Below are 20,670 nucleotides of genomic sequence, written 5' to 3'. Positions count from 1 at the left end.
AGCCTCAATGCAGCCAGTTTGGCCCCCAGTCATCTCGGTATGGATTTTAGCCTCGTAGTTTGCAAATTTTACTCTGCCTCCAGCATGTCCTTTATTAGTCGCGTAGATGCCCACTTGTTGCTCTCATCAATCTCCCTTTTCATTGCAACATTCTGGCCATTTAAAGAACAGTTTACTATTCTCTGCATTAGAACAATCTACAAGCATGTCGACGATGGATACGCCCTCTAACATCACTATCTTTCGTGGTTTTCCCGAAAAGGGATGTTATACATGGTCGCCATTTGTCACCAAGTTAGAAGCTCGTTTGCGGTTTGGTGGAATCTCTTACAATGTCGAGTCTGGATCTCCTATGAAAGTGCCCAGGGGAAAAGTACCATACATCACATTCGATGATGATGGTCAGTTACAAAGCCTAGCCGACTCCGACTTAATCGTCCGCTCTTTTATTGTGTCTGGTCACTTGGAAGACCTTAATGCTTCCATTTCACCTGTCCAAAAAGGCTCAAGATCTCTCCATCAAAGCCCTCCTCGAAAACAGATTATATTTCCTTCAGGTAAGTTTAATGGATCCACGATGATACGCGATGTGACATCAAACCTAATTCTCTCAATGACAGGGCTATGAAAGATGGATCGAGAATTATTATACAATGCGCGCGAAGATTCTCGGCGGGATGTCCTGGCCTCTCCAGGTAGTCGTTGGCAACATTATTTACAATATAAACGTCCGTACAATGCAAGGTCAAGGCACAGGCACCTTCTTTCCCGAGGAAATTGCTGCCTTCCGGGCTGAGATTTGGGAATCTCTAAATGCAATTTTATCAGCCTCATACACTCAACATCGAGATTCGGAGGGTCCTTTCTGGCGTTGGGGTGAAGATGCACCCACTGAGACTGACGGAGTGGTTTTTGGTTTCATTATATCAGGTCTCATCTGTAGTGCGTAAGTAGATTTCCATTGTATACTATGGTTAATATGTTAGTGTGTACTGATTTCGAAAAGTGGTCCGACAACTAAGCAGATCTTGGATGGCTATCCGACACTCGTGGCCTATGCCAGAAGAATTCATGACAAGTATTTTCCAGACTATAAAGTTTGGGAGTAGCTGTGATATCAGGGGGGCTTCATGTTTCTGCCTGGGGCATCATAATCCAAGATGAATTGCGTAATAGGATGTATTAATCAATGTTTATGTTCTATAGCAGGTAATAGCTATGCATTGAAAAAGATTCTCGTGAAACACATTGCCAATTATGATATAACTCACCCGCAACTAATGAATCAACTACATTGGATATTGACCATTTTTGTTAGGATATGGCTCACGATAATTGAGAAATTGAGGAGTTCACAGCGGCCATTGTGGCGGCATGCTGTCCATCGCATTGGACAGCATGGAGACTTACTCGCGCTTCTTGGAAAGCAACATAACCTGTGTCATGTTCTGCCGTGTGGTTCCAGTGGATCAATAGTCTAATTTCAATCGGTGGATCTATTTGCCTTACGTTAAGGACGATGGAGCCCTTTTTACATCACGCCCGGCTGGGTTGGTTGTCACGGCACGCAGATTTAGCTGGCGGTGGCTGCCACAGCTAGATACACCTATCTTGAGTTGAAAAAAATGGATATCTGTTCTGCTTGTATTTACGATCTAAAAAAAGTTGGCCAATTGTGGGCACTATGGGGACAATGAAATTTCGCTGCATGCCGCGCGTTTTGATATGGATCCAATCTTCTAACCCGCCGAAGCCACCTCATAGAAAGACTTTGGCGACTTCTGGCCCACGAACTTTCTAGGCAGCCCAATAGCCGTTGGCTACTTATAACTTCCTCCTCGGAAGCCAGGTACCAAAATTGACAGACTCGTGGACAATGCGTCATTCGTAGAGCCATGCATAGACTTTGTTGTCGTCTTTGTTGTCGTCTTTGTTGTCGTCTTTGTTGTCGGAAAGTCCCAAGCCGAGCAAGTACCCACACTGAGCAAGCTTGACTAGCAGCCCTGCAGGTGGATATTCTTGTAGGTCAAAATCCTATGGGACTTGGAGGTTTGTCAGGTTGCTCAGGGCAATGAATCAAAGCTATTTCAGAGGATCTTTGATACAAACGGTAGCCTTCATTTGATAATCATGACTACGTAGTCTCATTTTCTGAACATAGGCGACTTGTACTTGGAAATCAAAATAGGTTTTTTTACTACCTAGATAGTAGGACCAAGTTAAAGAAACTGGCCCCATGAGGATACTTGGAGATAAGTATTGATTTGAAGGAAAGCTCCGAATATAGCTGCGGCAAATACGTTATTTCGACCAAAGTTCACAGTTTCAGCCTAAACAATTGAAACAATGGACCCAGCAGGATATCAAACTGGGACAAAGCAAACTACTTAGTTCACAAAGGAAACCAGCGACATACTGCATTAGTGTATATATATAACCAATGGAAGTCAACGTGTCACGGTTTGAAGAATTTGAAGATAAGCCAGCGCCTTAGGACGATGATCTTTGAGCTGATAATAACAAAGAATGCCAATTTTCGAGGCTTTTTATATAATCTCGTGAGTAGCTCTCTTCTCAGAACCTCCTGCTCGAAAAATTTCCGTCAAACAGAAACAATAATACTCGACAAACGCACCACAAGTGTTACATTCAATTTGAGATTCTTAGCCTCATAACAAGTGACTTTCTTCCGCGAACTAACTCTAGAAAACAATTCCAAGCCGAACTAATTCCAGGACACGTGTAGAGTACTACATCTTCCGTGCCATTAATAGGTCCAGACGCAACTCATAGGTTCAGAAACAACGATGCCACGGGCTTCAATTGCTCGGCGCCGCGACAAGAGAACACAGGCCAGCGAGGGCATTCCATCCCGGCCTAGTGGGGCAAACAAGATTGCTCGGGATCGGATCAATCGAATGAAAAAGAGAGGAGAACTAAAATGGTCTAGACGAGTCAAAAGGACTCATACAGAAGAGCTAGATGCGCCGCAGATGTTGATGATACCCTTCAATCAAGAGGCTTACATTGAGTCTCAAGAGGTAAGCCATGGAGGTCTCCAGCGACTATTGACTACAGGAGCTCGTGAAGGGCTCCTGAGAAGAGCCCAGATGGATACCATAGGAGAACAGATTCCCTTGGCTAAAGAATTAGACCGACTAAATGAAATGCTTACAGTCTATGAAGAAAGCCTTAGTGGAGAAACGATTCTAAACGATCAGCAACGGGAGGAAAATCAAGCCCTCAGACGAGAATTGAAGAAGGAGCTGCAAAATTCATTCATAAGAGAGACATACATCGATGATCTAGAGAGTGAGTATGCCAGGCTTGAGCAGCTGGGAATTACTCTCAACAGCCGCAACGACAGACTCAAATCTGAGCTTCAGTACATGAATCAACGGGTGCAGGAATTAGAGAATGACATAGACATTATGGCAGAAAATCATCACATCAAGGACAGTGTGTATTATAATGCGTTCTGCGAGGAAATTCAGCAATGGAAGAGATTGCGGGATATGATGTTGAGTACGGATCCCAAGAAGACATTCTGGGATTTGGTGCACACGTACAGCAATTTCATGGAGCAAACATTGCGACTGGCAGAAGAGGCAAAGAAGATTTTCAAAGCGCGATTTCTGATGGCGGAATACTTCGCGTCTCAACAGATGATTGAAATGCTTGAGTCGAACAAAGACGGATATCCTTCGTACACCAAGATGCTGAACTATCAGCCGACGTCTCTCCGCGACTGGTGGCAGAATCGAAACTCACATCAAAGTGAGAGTGATTCTGACTCGGAAGACTCGCAAGTCGACGACGATTCCGGATTTAAGTTCTTCAATACACCCAAAACGACGCCTCAGACAAAGAGTTCCGAGTTCACAAGCGTCGGTCAGTTTGTCAAGGGTCGTAAAGAGTCAAATTTGAGCTACCTAGAGTATGATACAGATGATGACGACGACGGCTACATATATAATACACCCAATTTTGAGGAACCTGCCTTCGTGCACCTTGGGACAGTTGAGGATGAGACTGATGCCGAGTCACAAGTAGGAAGTGCCCAACCCGCGCCAGCAAATGTACATATACGAGAGCACGAGGTTCATCTTCAGGGCTTCCAGCAACGAGAGTGTTTTCCTGATGAAGCAATCTTATCTCGAAGCCAAGTCTCCCAGGGAGCCACGATCCCCCGCAAGCGCTCGAAGGAAGGAGTATCCCAAATTGGCTTGAATGATATCGAGGCCGGAGAGCCTCTGATTCAACTGTCAAGAAAATATGCCCGGAGGCCTGATTTTGGTCCCTACACACGCTCAGGAACGATGTTCAAGAGATCGATAATACATGAACATCTGAATAGAGAAATCCGCTCAAATGAGGTATGTTTACGCGCGCGCCGCCAAACAAGAGGCCATTTCCCTGATCGAATCGTGAAAGCCGCCAGGAGACGATCTTCTCAAGCGATAAGCCAAACATCTGGATGCGCATTAGCAAGGTCATCCGTGTCATTACCGAATCTGGAGGTGCGGTCATTACAGCAGATGATCAACGTTCGAGGGTCGATTGCAGCTCAATCATCCCTCGGTAGAGACCCTGACACAATACTTGGTGATCACACATTACTTGAATTGATTTGGATATATTGCAAAAAGCGACCGAGAGATCTTATCCGGCCATTAGTGGGAATTGCGATCCTTGCTGCTGTGGTATACTTAATCCAGGACTACCAGACATATCAACGGATTGTCACGGCCAACACGGCGACGGACCGGATGATGCAGCGAATGCGCATTGCACAGGCAGAGTTCCAGACAGCGGACGTTTATTGGAATCAGGGGTGGAAACAATGGCTGGATGTAGATCGGGTGGCATTGCAATGATAGACGTGAACAGTGCAGAGATCAACATGAAGATCCCACAGATAGACACGATAGAACAAAGAGCATCATTCTGGATGAACATATCCTTTATACTGTACAAATCTACAGGATTTCATGAAAAAGATCTGACGGATGATATTCAATTACTACTAAAAATATACATTCTAAGTAAATAGTAAAAGAAAAACAAGATGATCGACAGAGCATTCCCGGAAAATACACATTTTATACTTTGCACCCGCGGAGGTTAGCTCCGCAGTGGCGCCGATCGACTTGAACTGGCAAAGGGCTGGATGTATTGTCATTGTATTACGGGCCACGCATTGAGTTTCGCGGAGGTTTATGCGGGTGACGTATGGTATTATAGTATTCGACTGTCCTGCAGGACCCATTTGGGCGAGACGCTCAAACATCAACCAATCAAAAGTTACGCCACGGCAGCAGCGTGCGTCACCTGACCCACTTGCTTTGCGCCATTCGCCCCAAATGCGGATTGATCATCCCCACTTCCATCCTACCTTCTTGTACTCTTCTCCCCCTCTTATCATCTTGCGACTTTCTTACGACTGTTCATCTTCTCTTCAAAAATCTCCTTTCTATACTTCAACTACTTTATCTCTTGAACATTTTGTCTTCGACGTCCGCTCTTTATTCACATACACCCCCCCTATTGACCATGTTCGTTCGCTCCCTCTTGCTAGGTGGCACTGCCGCCTTGGGTGCCAGCGCAATGCTGGTTGTCCCCGAGATGGAGACCAAATTGGAAGCCATCGAGGATGGCTTCATGAACGTTCACCCTATGCTATTTGAAGATATTCGCAATGCCGTCGTCGATGTGCCTTGCACTGAATGTCCTTTCCGCGAGATCGAGAAGGATGGTTCTGTCAGCTGGACTGACAACAAGCCTTCTACTCTGGTACGACTTTCGTTTCAGTCTTTACATGGATCTTCCTTTTTTTTCTCTTGGACACGCCTGGCTGACAAAAAACAGACTCTGGACTTTGCCATCAATGATAACCGCCTGATGGCCAACGGTCGTCAGATCTTCCCTCCTGTTCCCCTTCCCCCATTCGCGCCGTCCAACAATTAGAAGATGGCGAAGAATCCGATCCCATGCCTGTAGGCTACGCCCTAGAGGTTATGCCCCTGCCTTCCCCGGCTGACACACCCGAAACTGAATTCCTCGATGTTCGTTTCACCATTCTTGACATCGAATCACACCCTGTTCCCGTCGACACCGTCGCCATCACCCTGATTGTCGACCCCAATGGCGAGCTCTATATCGCCAAGACCTCAATTGAAAACACCCCGGCTCCCGATCGTTCATCATGGAAGAAGTGTCAGGGCAAGCCCAAGTGTCTCCAAGAACTTCTTGTCTCTCGTATTCGTGGTCTTCTGTCTTCTGCCAAGGATCGTCTCTTCAACTTGACCTCCCACAAGGGTGGTCGCAAGGGCTGCCATGGTAAGAGCAAGGGCATGGGCCATGGCGAATTCAAGCCCGGCCACATGGGTATCGCTGAAGAGTTCAACCCCAAGGGTCACCACCATCACCAATCTGCTCCTTTCGAGCCTGAGAATGCCGGTCGTCCTCACCACCACGGTCACCACGGTCCCCCCCCCTCCTCCTCATGGCGCCCTGGCTCACACCTTCTCCCGAGTTGTTCGCTTCATCGTTGTCCCTGCCATTCTCGGCGTTCTGGCTGGATTGACAGCCAGTGCTGTCGGTATGCTGGTCGGTCAAGTCGTTATCTTCTGCTGGCAACGCTACCGTGGCACTCAGCCTCGGGAGCACAAGGCCGCCTGGGAAGATGGCAATTCTTGTGAAAAGCAGGGTTTGATGGTCGAGGGTGACGATGTTCTTCCTGCGTACGCTGAAGACGCTAAGCGCGACTCCATGGATAAGAACTAAAACAGATTTTATGTATATGCAGCTCTGATGGATGATAGAACTGGACAGCCGTGAGATGAACCAAAAAAGAAAACAGGACAAAAGCAGAAAAAAGAATTCTCATATCCAGATCAACCGACAGATGTTGTCCCGGTCTTTCAAATATCTTATCGATTTGATGGTCTTTTTTCAAATACTTTGATGACTGTCATTCCATCTTTCTTTCCTTTTCCCTTGTGATGTCCAGCTTGTACAGCGAATTTCCTTCTCTTCTTACAATGATACTCCTCTAGCTTTCTTCTTTTGAAAACAATTCTTCTATAGTGAATTATCAACATAATAAAATCCGTAACTCTACATCGTAGTTGCCAACCTTTATAGTCCATATTTAACGTAAGGCTGATTATCACGTGATCGTACGGACATCGCCAGCGTCTCCCCCTCTTATCGATCCGACATCAACAACTCCCCGTGCCCCCACGTTCTTTGAACTGCAGGCCCAGTATTTGATCAAGGATGATTTGGGCCATACGATGACCTTGGAACTCTCATTAAATTCAAGCAAGGGCCATTTTGCGCAGCTTGCTGTCCCAATCGACCCGTCATCATAAAACCACAGCTCAAGCTCCGCGCCGACTCAGCACCTCCAAACGCCTGGTCCATCCCAAATCGGATACTGCCCACCATGATTCCGTGGTCATCTTTCGTCCAGAAAGCTCAATCGCTGATTGATCCGGCTAATTTCAACATTCCCTCTCTCTCCTCGCCTGACGGCACCCCCTCCAAAGCCACCCTTTTTCGCCAACAATTCCGTCTCCCCGATTCTCAAAACCCGCTCCAAGAGATCACAGCTGACCTCGTCCTTCCCTTACCAACTTCATCTTCTGGCTCGGGCGAAGGTGCTCGTCGCGTTGACCGCGCGGGCAACAGATATACAGGCCGTCTGCATCTCAGTGAGCGATTTATCTGTTTCTCCACCCAACCAACAAGCTTCTTGCCATCGGCTACAACCAGCGCCTCTACAAACTTTACCGGTCAAACGCACGGAACTGGCCCGTCTGGAAATGGCTTCACGCTTCCCCTCTCCTGTATCCGTCGTGTTGAGCGTCTTCACAGTGCTAGTCATGTTTTCTCGCTGGCCTTGACAACATGGAACGGACTCTTGAACAAACAGCAAGAGCCGAATTTCGCCCCACAGCGCTTGATCCTACAACTCGTTGGCAGTAGGCAAGCCTGTGAGCGGTTCTGTGATACGCTGAAGAAAGGATTACGGGAGGGTATGAAGGAGGTTGATAACCTCCGAATGGTCGTCACTGACTGCTACTCGGAATATCTGCTTTCTGGGGCGAAGACCAAAACGCAAGAAGCAGGTGAAGGTGATGATCGTCAGCCCCCCGATGCTGGGCTGGGTATGCTTTTCCGCTATCCTGGTGATGCGCGTAAGCTTCGAGACAGAAGTAAAATGAGACTTTGGGGTGAATATTTTAGAGGTAATTTCGGTTATTTGTTCCGGAGCATTGGTATAAGATGTTGACCTCGTTCTCCAGAAAATGGCCGCAATGCCACTCTTGTCCGACAACCGACATTCCACAAACTGATTCGAGTGGGCTTGCCCAACCGACTTCGTGGAGAAATATGGGAGCTTACCTCGGGCTCGCTCTTCCTCCGCATCCGATCACCTAAGTTGTACCAAGAGACGTTGGCTAAATTTGAGGGTCAAGAGTCCCTTGCAATTGACGAAATTGAAAAGGACTTGAATCGCAGTTTGCCTGAATACCCTGGATTCCAAAGCGAAGAGGGCATCAGTCGTCTACGACGCGTCCTTACTGCCTATAGCTGGACTAATGCAGAGATTGGTTACTGCCAGGCTATGAATATTGTTGTTGCCGCTTTGTTAATGTTCGTACCCAAATCCAAATCTGTGGTTGCAGACCTAATACTCACATAAATCAGTTATATGTCCGAGGCACAAGCATTTTTTCTTCTCTCGGTGCTATGTGATCGACTCGTTCCCGGTTATTATTCAACGACTATGTATGGTACCCTCTTGGACCAAAAAGTCTTCGAATCCTTGGTGGAAAAAACCATGCCGGTTCTTTGGGAACATCTTACCAAAACAGATGTACAGCTCTCGGTTGTGTCTCTGCCATGGTTCCTTTCATTGTATATCAACTCTATGCCGCTTGTTTTCGCCTTCCGTGTTCTGGACGTCTTCTTCCTCGAGGGTCCCAAGGTGCTCTTCCAGGTCGGCTTGGCTATCCTCCGCATCAATGGCGAAGAGCTTCTCGACGTCCAGGATGATGGTTCGTTCATTTCAATTTTGAAAACTTATTTCTCACGTCTAGATGAATCCGCTCACCCCAGATCGGAGAATCCTAAGTTACGCGCCATTACTCGATTCCAAGAATTGATGGTTGTTGCCTTCAAAGAGTTCTCTGGTATCACACATAGCACCATTGAAGAACAACGTGAAAAGCACAAGGATGCTGTGCTGGAGAACATTGAGAATTTCGCCAAGCGTACATCGATCCGCAACCTTGGACCTGAGAGCAAACGCCTCAGTGTGGATGATCTTGGAACCATCTACGACCGCTTTTACGAAACACTTTATCAATGGCAACAGCAACAGAAGCTCCTCGAAGAGGAGAGAAGAAGACAGGAAAAGAAGAAATCAGAGCGTCTCTCCGTCCTTGGTCCTCCCGCTGACAGGGAAGTGGGCCGTGTCGGTCTTGGACCAAGCCCAACCCATATGGATTATGACGCGTTCCGTGAGTTCATGGCCGCTACTGCGAAATGGGCCGTTTCGGATTCTCCTGCCGCCTCAAGGTCAGATTCTAGCTCTGGATTTGGTAGCCTGAAGGGTAGCAACAAATCACTTTTGTGGGCCAACCGTCGACAACCAGCCGACCATGAGTTTATGCAGCGTCTCTACCGCAGGTGGGCAAGCGACCCCGAAGAGGGTCTGAGTCTACAGAATGTTGTGAATGGGTTGGCAAGACTGAAAGGGTCGCCTGATATCATGAACAACATTAACTATTTCTTCGATCTTTTTGATGATAATGGTAACGGTCAAGTTGATCGTGAGGGAATCTTGAAAATCTCAGAAGCATTCCTCTTCCTCTCCCGCCGCGGTTTCGATGGCACGATCAACGCTACGCAGTCTTTGGAGGATTTGAATAGCCCGCGTGATCGTGACCACGCCGAGCAGAACACGCTCACCACAGAGGAGCGTTTCCTTGGAAGTGTCAGCGCATTCATCCGCCGCTGCTTCGAGTATGCCGACCCAAGTCATCCAGAGAACCAAAAGGCCTCTACGCAAGACGCTACCGCAGAGGCCACCGATAAGCTGGAATCTTTTGCGATTGGAGATGACGAAGAAGATCTGATCGATGTCGATGACTCTAAGCCAGATAAGCCGGCCGAATCAAACACCACGCATAAACCAAGCGAATCCAGCAGTGGCGAACAAGCCCGACCACGTTCTGAGTCTGCAAACCCAGCTCTCGACCCTAACAACCCACTCCACATCACTCTTCCTACTTTCCGTATGGTCATTCTGGCAGATGAGCTGCTAGAACAGTTTTTCGAATCCTACTTCCCACAATCATTCCACCTATCCGATCATCCCCATCCAGCATCTCTCGCCGCATCATCATCTCTTTCCTCAAATCTCACAACATTCTCTAATATCGGCAGTGCTCGTCCCTCCAACCTCTCTAGCGCTGGCAGTGTTTCCGTCGGCGCCTCTGGTGGCATTGTTCCCCCGGTAAAGGCCTTCGCGGTGTCCTTGACAACATCGTCACAGATGGTATTCGCATGGCTGCCGAAGTCAAGAAACGCATGGACGAGGCCCAACGCGATCTCGAGCGCAATGCACTCGGCCGTGACGATGAGGATGACGAGGACGAGGATGACGAAGAACTCCGTCGTGATAGTACGGCCGCAGCGGCCATGGCAGGCGGTATCTCCAGCTGGGGCGCCGGTGCATACGGTGCAGACATGGAACGCCGCAGTGTTCGTGATGCGGACCGTGATTTACTAGAGGGCGCTGAGGTCGTCAGTGTTCGCGAGAAAGGAGAAGGCTCCTCACTCCTGGATGGCAAGGAGGATGCTGAAATGAAGAGCCAAGACGGGTCCAAAGGTGCCGGCGCGTCCTCCTCCCCTCACGATTCGGAAGTCGTTAGTAAGGTCGTTGAGTTTGAGTCTTGATGATATCCCCATCTTGCTGTGTTCCTTGTTGGTGGACTTTTTGTCCCATATCCTCGTTCCCTCATTTGGTTTCCTAGCTACTATATCGGTGTGCAATTATACATTTTTCTTACTAGTTTGCATGATGCGTCCGGGCTGGTAGAAATTTATTACTAGAAAGTTGCGCTTCGTCTTAGTTGCCTTGATTGGGTTCGTGTTTATACATTTTGATAATTATCAAGCCAGATCTAAGCAGATATTATCTCAATACATTCAAGTTCAGTTTCTGATATCCTGATCTTTCTTCTGAGGCTATGGCATAATGTACTGGCCTCCTTTTCACAAGAATTATACCCAACACTTGTGAGAGCATTGGTGCTTGTCCTTATTATCAGTCGTATGTTTTGGAAGAGACGAGAATGGGCAAATCACGAAGGCTAGAATCCAAATCACAGATACTTGTTTTCTAGTAAATAACCACTCTGTTCTAAATTCATGTAAATGTTACAATAACTAAATAAGTATTGATTTCAAGTGACTTCTGTGAACTTATTATCCACGGATAGGGATTGGATAGATTCAATTTGTCTAAGCTATGACAGAAGCAAGCTTGACTGTCTCTAGATATCTATCTTGACATAATTATCCCGACTTGCATTATTCGTATACTTGAATCATAGTGGAGAATCTAAGAGGAAGAAACTCCAGATGCCTTGATCAGGAAAGATGCTGCCTCCTTAGCATCACCGCCGTAGGTTATGTGAGCCATAACGTTGACACCATTCTCGCAGACAGGGTCACCGGCAGCACAGAACTCCTTGACTTTGCTGCTGGCGAGCTTTCCAACAGACATGGCCTTGAAAGGGTCACCGAAGAGAACGGCGGCACTAATCTGGTCAGCGCTCAGGCTGTTAGCAGCGTTGTGTACAACCATAGAGCCCTGGGAGTAACCTCCAAGAACAACCTTGGTTTTGGGGCATTGCTTAAGAGCCTGCTTAACCAGCTTTGCCATGACGGGACCACCATTGGCACCCATCTCTGCGTTGCTCTGGTAAAATAGTTAGAAGTGTGCTTTTTGAGTATATTCTTCGGAATGACCTACCGCAATTCCAGCATCGTATGTCACACCCTGGACAGTAACCTTGTTGTTCAGCTGGGACTTCAGGGCAGAAGCAACGGGGGGTCCAACAACAGAGCCCATGTTACCCATTTCAGTGCTACCACGAGCAAAGATGAAGGTCAAGGGCTGGCAGCCGTCATTCTGAGTGACTCCATTCTCAGTGATCGATCCTCCCAACCCTCCCAACTGACGACTGAACAGGCTGCTGAGATCAGGGAAACCAGAGTCGGATGATCCACCGCTTCCAGCGCTAGGGAATAGGGAAGACAGGGCCTCCAATCCAGAGCCAGTGGAAGAGCCAGAGCTACCTCCACTTGGGAGGAGTGAAGACAAGGCACCGATACCAGAGCCAGTAGAAGAGCCACCCAGCCCGGGAAGACTAGGAAGACCAGAAGATCCGGAGGAGCCACTGGATCCCCCCCAGACCGGGGAAGAGAGACTCGATGCTTCCAAGTCCAGACCCAGTTGAGGAGCCTCCAAGACCCGGGATCTGTCTCTTCTTGAAGCCACTGAGGCCGGGAAGACCAGCGCCAGATGATCCACTGCTTCCAGAGCTCGGGATCAGCGAGGACAAGGCATCGAGGCCAGAGCCGGAAGATGAACCACCCAGACCGGGGAGGTCACTGATGCTAGGCAGACCACCAGAGCTGGAGGAGCTACCACCCGATCCACCAAGACCGGGGAAGAGCGATTCAATGCTTCCAAGCCCTGAGCCAGTGGAGGAGCCGCCCAGGCCGGGAAGACCACTGGAGCCGGAGGAGCTGTCATCGGAAGAGCCGTCACCAGAACCTCCAAGACCGGGGAAGAGAGAAGAGATAGCACCAATGCCACTATCACTTCCAGAGCCCGAGCCACCAAGACCGGGAAGCTGACGCTCTTCAATGGTGCGAGTGGGAGCCGCGAAGGCAGTGCTGAGAACGTAGAGGAAAGCAGCCGACTTCATCATGAAAATAAACCTATAACTTGAAATATAATTCCACACCCGATGTAACTAGTAAAGATCGAACAGAGACCGGCTCTGGTGTAAGACTTGAAAGAATGAATGTCAAGACCGGGTCACAGACTGGAAGACTGATCGAGAATGAGTCCCATAACCGTTGAAAAGACTCGAACTCTTATACAGGAAAACCTCGAGTACCGATCACCGAGGTTCGGTAGATGTAGAGTGGGCTGCATCGGATTAAACATCTCTGAATAGTAAGATGCAGTGCTGATGAAACGGGGGATCCTGTTTCATCGTGGAGCGAGCTCGGAATTGCATGTATGTGATTGTTTACGTCTACTAAGCATCTGTTCTCGGTCCATGAATGTGATAGATCTAGTTCCAGTGGTTTTTAATCTATTCGAAGATCATCTTGGAACAGTATACAGATGCATTTTTCCATTCTTGCAGCTTTCTATTATCTTCCTAATTGAATAGAATACTTCAGCAAATGTTGAAGCCGTCAGCATACATACTATCCCTCCTCTACTGAGTACAATTTACCCTAATAAATAGAAGGATTCCTCAAAACTTGGATTTACAAGGGCAAACTCAACCAACAAACCATATCAAATACACCAAAACAATTAGGCTAAGCGGCAAATCCTTCTTCAACATGAAACAACCCAAGGACAGTCGGTCCCCAACCCAAAATTCAGTTCGCCCCATATTGGGCAATGGGTCCGAACCAAAAAGCCCACAAAAAAGAAAAGTCCTGGAAAAGGGTCCTAGCCTGATCTATTATTCCACTATGGAGGCCTTCGGAATAACTCAGGATAAGTTCAAACCGTTTAGCCCCCAATTCCTGAATTTGTCTAGCTGCGAAAATGCCCTCGGATCCCTCAAGTTTGTCACAAAGGGCCGTTGTTTCAGATCAGCCCAGTCGCCTGGTATGTACTCCATCTTCCGTACTTCAAACACTCCAGAATGAGTTTTTCTTTTCACATGGGCTTTTATCTGTCAGATCCAAGTAAATTAAGCTACTAAACGGTTTCTTTCCCTGCGTTGGTCCGGACTTCCCGGAGGATTGTTCATTCTACAAGATACTATTACCTAGAGTAGGTACTCCGTACACTTATTGCATGTAACGAGGTACCACATTTATGGCAGCAATGAAAATCAAGTCATAGTTAAATTGATTCGGTGAATTACATTGGAACTGAATAGTAAAATGCAAAGATAGTGACAAACATAAAATAAAATCGTTGCGTCGTGAGATGGCACACTGACGTTTTTATGTACAACCATGTCATCGGAACAGCGCGCTCTGCAAAACCATGAAAGTGCAATGCATACAAAAGACGTCCCTCGTCGATCTGTTCGTTTGCCCAAAAACGAGGAACCTTGCAAGAGATAGGAACGAGGAGTTGGGGAAGAAGTGGAGTTGAATGGCGATGCGGTGGTGGGGAAGAAGAAGAATGAGCAGGGTATACAATAAATAACGCAGTCTCAGACAGATGGTATGTCCAAGGTTTGCTTCAAATGGAAATTAGAGGGAGAAAAAAAAAACAAGAAAACAAAACAAATCGGATGGTCCAAGCCAAAGAGAATTATTGGAGTCTGGACCGGACGATGCAGGGAAAATAAGAAGGGGCTTGGCTAATTTCATTCCAAAACAAAAAGAGAGCTGAATAGAACGAGTCACTCGAGACAAAATGGGGAAATCATAATGAATGCCCGAGGATTTACCGTGGGAGAAAGATAAATCAATCCTTCTGTCCTTGGTTCTCCACCAATTCCAGTACAATCTGGCTGCGTTCATGCTCTGGGTGTTGCATGCAGATCTTGACTGTATGTTGAGTAGAGCCGGTGGATATTCCATTGCTGGAGCCAGCCAGGCTACTCATATTTGAGCTTGCATTTGCTTGACCAAATGACCCTGGAAGTTTGCTACCATCGTCTAAACAGACGACATTGTGGCCTGGAATGACCTGCCTTAGTCGACCGTTCATGGCATTCCGGACCTCGACGAAATCATCGTTGAACAATATCAAGAACTTCCCATGCAGACAAGCGGTATGTGCGCTGCCCACAAACTCCATCACCACACTTCGTGAAACATCACCGTGTTTGTTGACATACACGGCACATTCCTGGTAAGCAACGAGGAACTCGCTATCACTAAGTCGGAACATGCCCAGTGGCCGAAGATCTTTGATGCGATGGGCAATGCTCATAAGAGTGTCCGAAGCATCAGGAGTCTCGGATCGGAAGTCTGGCACAGACCAGGACTGTTTCTTGTCCAATGTGAGAACTTCAATACCACGCTGGGTGGAGATGGCGAGGGAGGAGTGGAACATGTTAATCCCGTAACTCTCGGCCGGGATGTAAAACTCGTCATATTCGCGGAAGAACTCGGTCTGAGAACGGCGAGATTGGAAGAAGCGGCTCTTGCTGGAGGCTGACTTCTGTATAATGGGTTCAAGGACCTAGGGGTAGACAGTTTCAGTATTTAGATCGTTAACTACAAAGTAAAGATTGGCTTAGAACGAACCTTAAAGGTAGAAGACAATCCATCACGCTTCTTATACAAAACCAAGTAGCGATCCTTCATCCGACCCGCGGCAAAGAACCCGACTTCACGGGATCCAGACAACTTCTGTGGCGCTCGGCGAGCAGAATCTTGTGATTGAGAAGAGACTCCGCTAGCAGGACAGACCACGTCGAGATGATATGCAATGAGAGACCGGTCAGAGATGAGCAAGAAAAGGTTAAACTCCTCGAAGACAGCAATCTGGGTAACTCGCAAAATAGGAATTGCCTGTAACTTCGGTTAGCGGTCGAATGGTACAATGCAGCTGTACAACTTACCCGATACCAGCCTCGCGGATTGTTCAAATCAGACATGTAAACTCCATAATCTGTTCCCACTGCACACATTTGTCGCCCTGGGGGCTGCTGAAACGCCGTGGCACAATTAACACCCGTCCTGCAGACTGGCGGAGGTCTAGATCCAGACCCTTCGTATTTCTTCTCGACCTCCTTGATAGCACGGTGCAATGGTGTGCCCTTTATGGTAATGCTCTTTGATCCAGACGTCTGGTCCGAGTATGCGAATGCAGTGTCCGCCAGAACACGCAGTCGGAAGGGCTCCGCATTCTGAGAGAACAAAGCGGCAGCATGCTTCGTCTTCGCCTCGATGATCTTCTGACACCAGTCCATGCGACCTTGGGCAGAGAACGCATAGAGTGTGTAGGTTCCCGTTTTACCGAGATGCTTGATCTTGAAAGGGTACAGGATCTTGTCGTCTTTATTCTCAAGGACGGCAGCTCCGCTATTTGCGGAAGGACTGGGCCCTGTGTGGGTGAGAGGGCTAACACCCCCTTGGGGTGTGACACTTGCAACACCTCTGACAGAAGATTTGACGACAGGGTCATCGTTGGTGCTTTCCAGAGCCAGTAGATCCATGGGAATAGGAAGTTTGGACACGTCGTATCGTTCATACTTCAACGAGCGTGATTGATCTCGTGCGGTGAAAGTCTTGGCTAGAACGAAATAATGATCAAACAGAATCGCATGGGTGTCAACAAGGAATCTTGTACGTGTGCCTGGTCGCTGTAAATCGCCACGGAAGACGATCTCACGGCCCAAGTGCTCGAGGTTTAGTTCGACTTCCTTCTTCATTTCAGGACGGAGTTGCAACTTGGCCGCAAGTTCCATGAGATCTGCTTTTTTATTCATTTCACCGACCTTGTTATCGCACTCCAGGGCCACAACCTTGATCTCCTCGATTGCCTGCGCCAAGTTGGTTTTCTCTTCAGAATCCTTCAGCATGTTCCGATGAATAGTATTCAACAAGAGTGTGTATCGCTGAATCCGGGTGATCGGGGCCTTGAGATAAGTATCCCAGCTCAATCGATTGGACGACTTGTGCTCACGAGCTTGATTCAAGAACTGTTTGAAGTGGACATTGCGCTCGGCTTCCTTGCGGACAAAGTAGTTGGCGCTTGGGAAGGTCGCCGCGTAGTCGATATAGGTATTCTTGGCTTTGCGAATCCATTCCCTAAAAATGTCGCTGAAGCCACCAATGAACGGGCCCTGTTCTTTTTGGCGGTATTTGAGCTGCGCCAACAGGAAGTCTTCGTTCACTTTCTTGACTGCATCAACCTTGCCGAATACATCGTTCAAGAATTTGCTCAACCGCTTGGCCGGAATGATTGGCGGATTCATGGCAGCGAGTTGATCTCGGTACAACTCCCGCAAAACATCCAGTTGGCCAATGTAAGAATCTTCGGTAGTAACAATCTCGTGCAAGGTGTTTTGACGTTCAATTTCCTTCTTGGGATATGAGTCAAACACTTCCTTGGATATCTTGTAGAAAGTAACCCAATCCTCAGCCTTCTTTTGCGGTGCCATCATTTGTGCTTTCAGGTTAACCTTCTTCAATGTTCTCATACAGTGATGAGAATAACATCTTCCGTAAGACTCGGTGTCTTGGATACGCATTTCCCGTTCATGGAGTTTCGACGAATAGCATCCAGTGCCAGTGACTTGGAAGAGAACACCGGAGATAGTTCCTGAGCTGAACTTCACCCACTCTTCCTCCTTAACCAGCGCATTCTCTCGGATCATACTGCTAACAACTCGGGCAGCTAATGTCTCGGCATCGGCGATATTCATAGTCGGGACTTTATGGGTGAACAACGCGACGATCGCGTCGACAATAGCTTGCTCTCTGAGGTCGGTCTCATCCTCGCTTAAATCGCGGACCCAAGACAGGATTGAACTCAAAGCCCATGGCTCGCTACACCTCTTGAACTGTTCGGAAGAGAGTTTTGTCGGGATGAACCTCTTGCGGCGACTAGTTGGGATCGTAGGTAGATCCAAGGCCATGGTAGCAGCAGCTTCAGCAGGGTCAATCTTGGGCAACTCCTTCTGCTGAAGCTGCCACAAAAGCTCCTGCTGCTGTTTATACTTGGCTCGATCCGCATCGGTCTTCGACCTGATAGGTGGATCAGTACGAGGTCCAATTGGAGTCGACAAGGATGACGACCGCGGAACTTGAGATGGACTGAGTAAATCATCTTCATAATAGTCCGCTGACGTCGGAGAGGAGGGGTGTCTATACTGCGTGTGGCCCAGGATCTCATCTTGCTCTGGTGGTCGATATGTGCCCGCAGGCATCAGGTGCGAATGGAGCTCGGTTTGATTCGCAGGCTCGACGGGAGCTGGTGGCAGTGGACGCATGCCAGGATGGAAGAACAGATCTTCAGTCGCTCTATAAGGGCTTTCATCGCCAGAATGTTCTTCCTCTGCCTGTTGCTCAAATGGACTATCGCCCTCCTCGCCGTAATCATAGCTCATCCGTCTACCGAAATTACCAGGGGCTGAAAGGCCGCCTGTTCCTCCAGCATCCACTCTGGCATCATTTGGAAGATGATGAAGACGAGTCGCATATTCGTACGCAATCTGTGGGTGGTCGTAATTGTCTGAATATTCCCCGCGTCCGTCAGGCGATCGGTTGGAGCTTCTAAATGAGCCCGATGTACCCGGGAACCCATTGAAAGTGGGAGCTTCCGAGTAACCCTCCGTGCCGTAGGACGGTCCTTCGCCATAGTGCAAATTTCCTTGATACCCACCTCCATATAGAGCCAGGTCATGGCCAACAAACTCATTGTCTTCGTCAGACTCCGTACGTGGCGAATGTCCTCTGGGAGATAGCTGGCTTGGAGACGGACCCGTAGTAGGTGAGGTCCCTCGGGGAGAATATTCTCTTGGTGACACCTGAGATCGTGAACTACGGACTGAGGCGTTTGTTTCTGCCCTTGGGCGTCCTTGCAGATAGCTACGTTCTTCGCGAGCCCTTTCCTCCTCTTCCGCCATGCGGAGCATTGCGACTCCCGCCTCGGCTTCGGCGTCACTCCCATCATTGAATGCATCGTAAATCACATACTGGCCCGTTCCCGTCGCCATGTTACCATTTGTATGCGTATGCTGCTCATCTGGTGATAATCGAAGATTTGCTGCTGAGCCGGAATGAGATGCTCGAGAACCGTGCCTGCGAAAACTAGCCTGTGTACTCTCGATTTCCCTGACCAGATCATCATTGGCATGGGATTCAATATCATTTTCCGCATCGGGTGGTGGACCAGGCAAAGGACGTGACTGTGGGTGTCGAGTTAGGGTGTCCGTTCGCCTCGGGGGTATGATGGGGAGATCCTGCTGGACTGGGGGTCTGGGCAAAGTTCGACCCGATGACGAATGCGACAAGCTCGATTGTTTACTATAGAGTCCATTCGGGGACTGGTGAAGGGGTGGTTCTGGAGGCTGTTCATCATAGACGCTGGACACAGGAGGAATTGTGTGGGTGGGGTAAGGCGAGTCGGATCCGAAGCCCTGGGGTGTGGGATAGTAAGTCCGGGGTGTCGACTGGGGCATGTAGGCTCCTGAAGGCGAATTTGAGGTGGCATATGAGCCCGAAGTGGGGGAGGAAATTGGTTGGTAGGATGTCGAAATGGGAGGGGCCATTGGCGGACCCGTGGAGGCAGGTGAAGATCCATACGGAGAGGGTCGTGAGCCATAGGGATGATCAGGGCCGCGAGGGGGTGGTATTGGGGCTTGTTGGGGAAACCCGTAGGACTGGGGGGGTTGGGGGTGTATGTCCATACGGTGAAGCTTCACTCGGACGCCGCGCAAGTGAGGGCGATGTCAGGCCCGCCACGGCAGCAGGTTGGTAGGCCGCGGGGTTATAGGGTTGATGGCTCGAAACAGAGGATCCATAGGAGCTGCTTGAATTGGTATATAACAATGGATTGTAGCTCAGATTTGGTTGTGTTTGCGACTGTGGGAGGCCATATTGCTGTGGGTTGTAGGCCGCTTGTCCAGAGGTCCCCGGGTAACGATAGCCATAGCTCGACATGCTTGTATGCGACGAAGCGCGTGTTGGCGACATGCGCGATCTGTCAGAGGATGAGCGCGAGAACCCTGAATCTGTATCTTCCCCATATCCCGCAGGAGTGACGTTGTAGCCCCCTTGGCCGACATATCCACCTTGCACTGCGTATCGCGCCTGTCCATCGTTCCTTGCGGTCTGCAATCGCGCGGTATTCAAAAGTTGCGAGTCATCTCCGGCGTTATAGCTTGGCATCCGTCTGGGCAGTTGCTGACTCTGTGCGGGGTTGGGTTGAGAGGTGTAGCTGTCGTAGCGACCGGCAGTGGATTGCGAAGTAGGCTGTGAGGTTGATGATGGGTTACCGGACTGACCATAATAGGCATGTTGACCATTTGGGTGTGACATGGTGTTGGCGCAACAAGAAATTCGCGGGTGGATTGGATTTCAGGTGTCAGAAATTCCAAGGATGATTTGTTTTGGCTGGGAGCAACCCGCACGAGCGGCGCGGAAATTAATTCGCCGAGAGGAGCAACCCGCAAATGAAGGGTGAGAGGCGGAGAGAGAGGGAGAGAGAGAGAGAGAGAGAGAGGTGGAGGAGGGAGAGGAAGAAGAGGGAAGAGAGAGGCGAGCGGACAGGGAAACAGCCGCGACGAAGTGAGAATTAAAGCATTCCCAAGAGATCAAGATGAGACTTAGAAGACGTGAGAGAAAAGGAAGATTCCGAAGAGCCAAAAGAAGGGGAAACACAAACTCGAAGATCCAACAGCACAACACCCTTGAGGG

The 20,670-nt window shown here is 48.7% G+C and overlaps 6 protein-coding genes across 6 annotated transcripts; 4 read left to right on the top strand and 2 right to left on the bottom strand.

The window, feature by feature from the left end:
• Nucleotides 1-205: 205 nt before the first annotated feature.
• N7469_010844 (glutathione S-transferase family protein) lies at nucleotides 206-1,109 on the top strand (the record flags this gene model as incomplete). Its single annotated transcript, XM_056649749.1, has 4 exons — nucleotides 206-436; nucleotides 504-557; nucleotides 621-946; nucleotides 1,007-1,109. 4 exons carry the CDS (start codon nucleotides 206-208, stop codon nucleotides 1,107-1,109), a joined length of 714 nt encoding a protein of 237 aa, XP_056496880.1.
• Nucleotides 1,110-2,807: 1,698 nt separating this feature from the next.
• Nucleotides 2,808-4,877, top strand: N7469_010843 (uncharacterized protein; the record flags this gene model as incomplete). Its single annotated transcript, XM_056649748.1, has 1 exon — nucleotides 2,808-4,877. One exon carries the CDS (start codon nucleotides 2,808-2,810, stop codon nucleotides 4,875-4,877), a length of 2,070 nt encoding a protein of 689 aa, XP_056496879.1.
• Nucleotides 4,878-5,553: 676 nt separating this feature from the next.
• N7469_010842 (uncharacterized protein) lies at nucleotides 5,554-6,786 on the top strand (the record flags this gene model as incomplete). Its single annotated transcript, XM_056649747.1, has 4 exons — nucleotides 5,554-5,793; nucleotides 5,869-5,914; nucleotides 5,968-6,477; nucleotides 6,536-6,786. The coding sequence occupies 4 exons, from the start codon at nucleotides 5,554-5,556 to the stop codon at nucleotides 6,784-6,786; spliced, it is 1,047 nt and encodes a 348-aa protein (XP_056496878.1).
• Nucleotides 6,787-7,450: 664 nt separating this feature from the next.
• N7469_010841 (GTPase-activating protein) lies at nucleotides 7,451-10,974 on the top strand (the record flags this gene model as incomplete). The annotated part of the gene is made up of 4 exons (XM_056649746.1): nucleotides 7,451-8,255; nucleotides 8,313-8,664; nucleotides 8,719-10,514; nucleotides 10,571-10,974. 4 exons carry the CDS (start codon nucleotides 7,451-7,453, stop codon nucleotides 10,972-10,974), a joined length of 3,357 nt encoding a protein of 1,118 aa, XP_056496877.1.
• A 667-nt stretch (nucleotides 10,975-11,641) lies between these two features.
• N7469_010840 (carbohydrate esterase family 5 protein) lies at nucleotides 11,642-13,016 on the bottom strand (the record flags this gene model as incomplete). Its single annotated transcript, XM_056649745.1, has 3 exons — nucleotides 11,642-12,001; nucleotides 12,056-12,452; nucleotides 12,514-13,016. The coding sequence occupies 3 exons, from the start codon at nucleotides 13,014-13,016 to the stop codon at nucleotides 11,642-11,644; spliced, it is 1,260 nt and encodes a 419-aa protein (XP_056496876.1).
• A 1,745-nt stretch (nucleotides 13,017-14,761) lies between these two features.
• On the bottom strand, nucleotides 14,762-20,292 carry N7469_010839 (putative Rho guanyl nucleotide exchange factor; the record flags this gene model as incomplete). The annotated part of the gene is made up of 4 exons (XM_056649744.1): nucleotides 14,762-15,484; nucleotides 15,550-15,816; nucleotides 15,867-19,634; nucleotides 19,717-20,292. 4 exons carry the CDS (start codon nucleotides 20,290-20,292, stop codon nucleotides 14,762-14,764), a joined length of 5,334 nt encoding a protein of 1,777 aa, XP_056496875.1.
• Nucleotides 20,293-20,670: the final 378 nt, after the last annotated feature.

The sequence above is a fragment of the Penicillium citrinum genome, assembly GCF_028827155.1.
Source record: "Penicillium citrinum strain IBT 23319 chromosome Unknown utg000009l:1.0-4274883.0:1.0-4276374.0, whole genome shotgun sequence".
Lineage (NCBI taxonomy): Eukaryota > Fungi > Ascomycota > Eurotiomycetes > Eurotiales > Aspergillaceae > Penicillium > Penicillium citrinum.
This window is presented reverse-complemented; position numbering and strand designations above follow the sequence as displayed.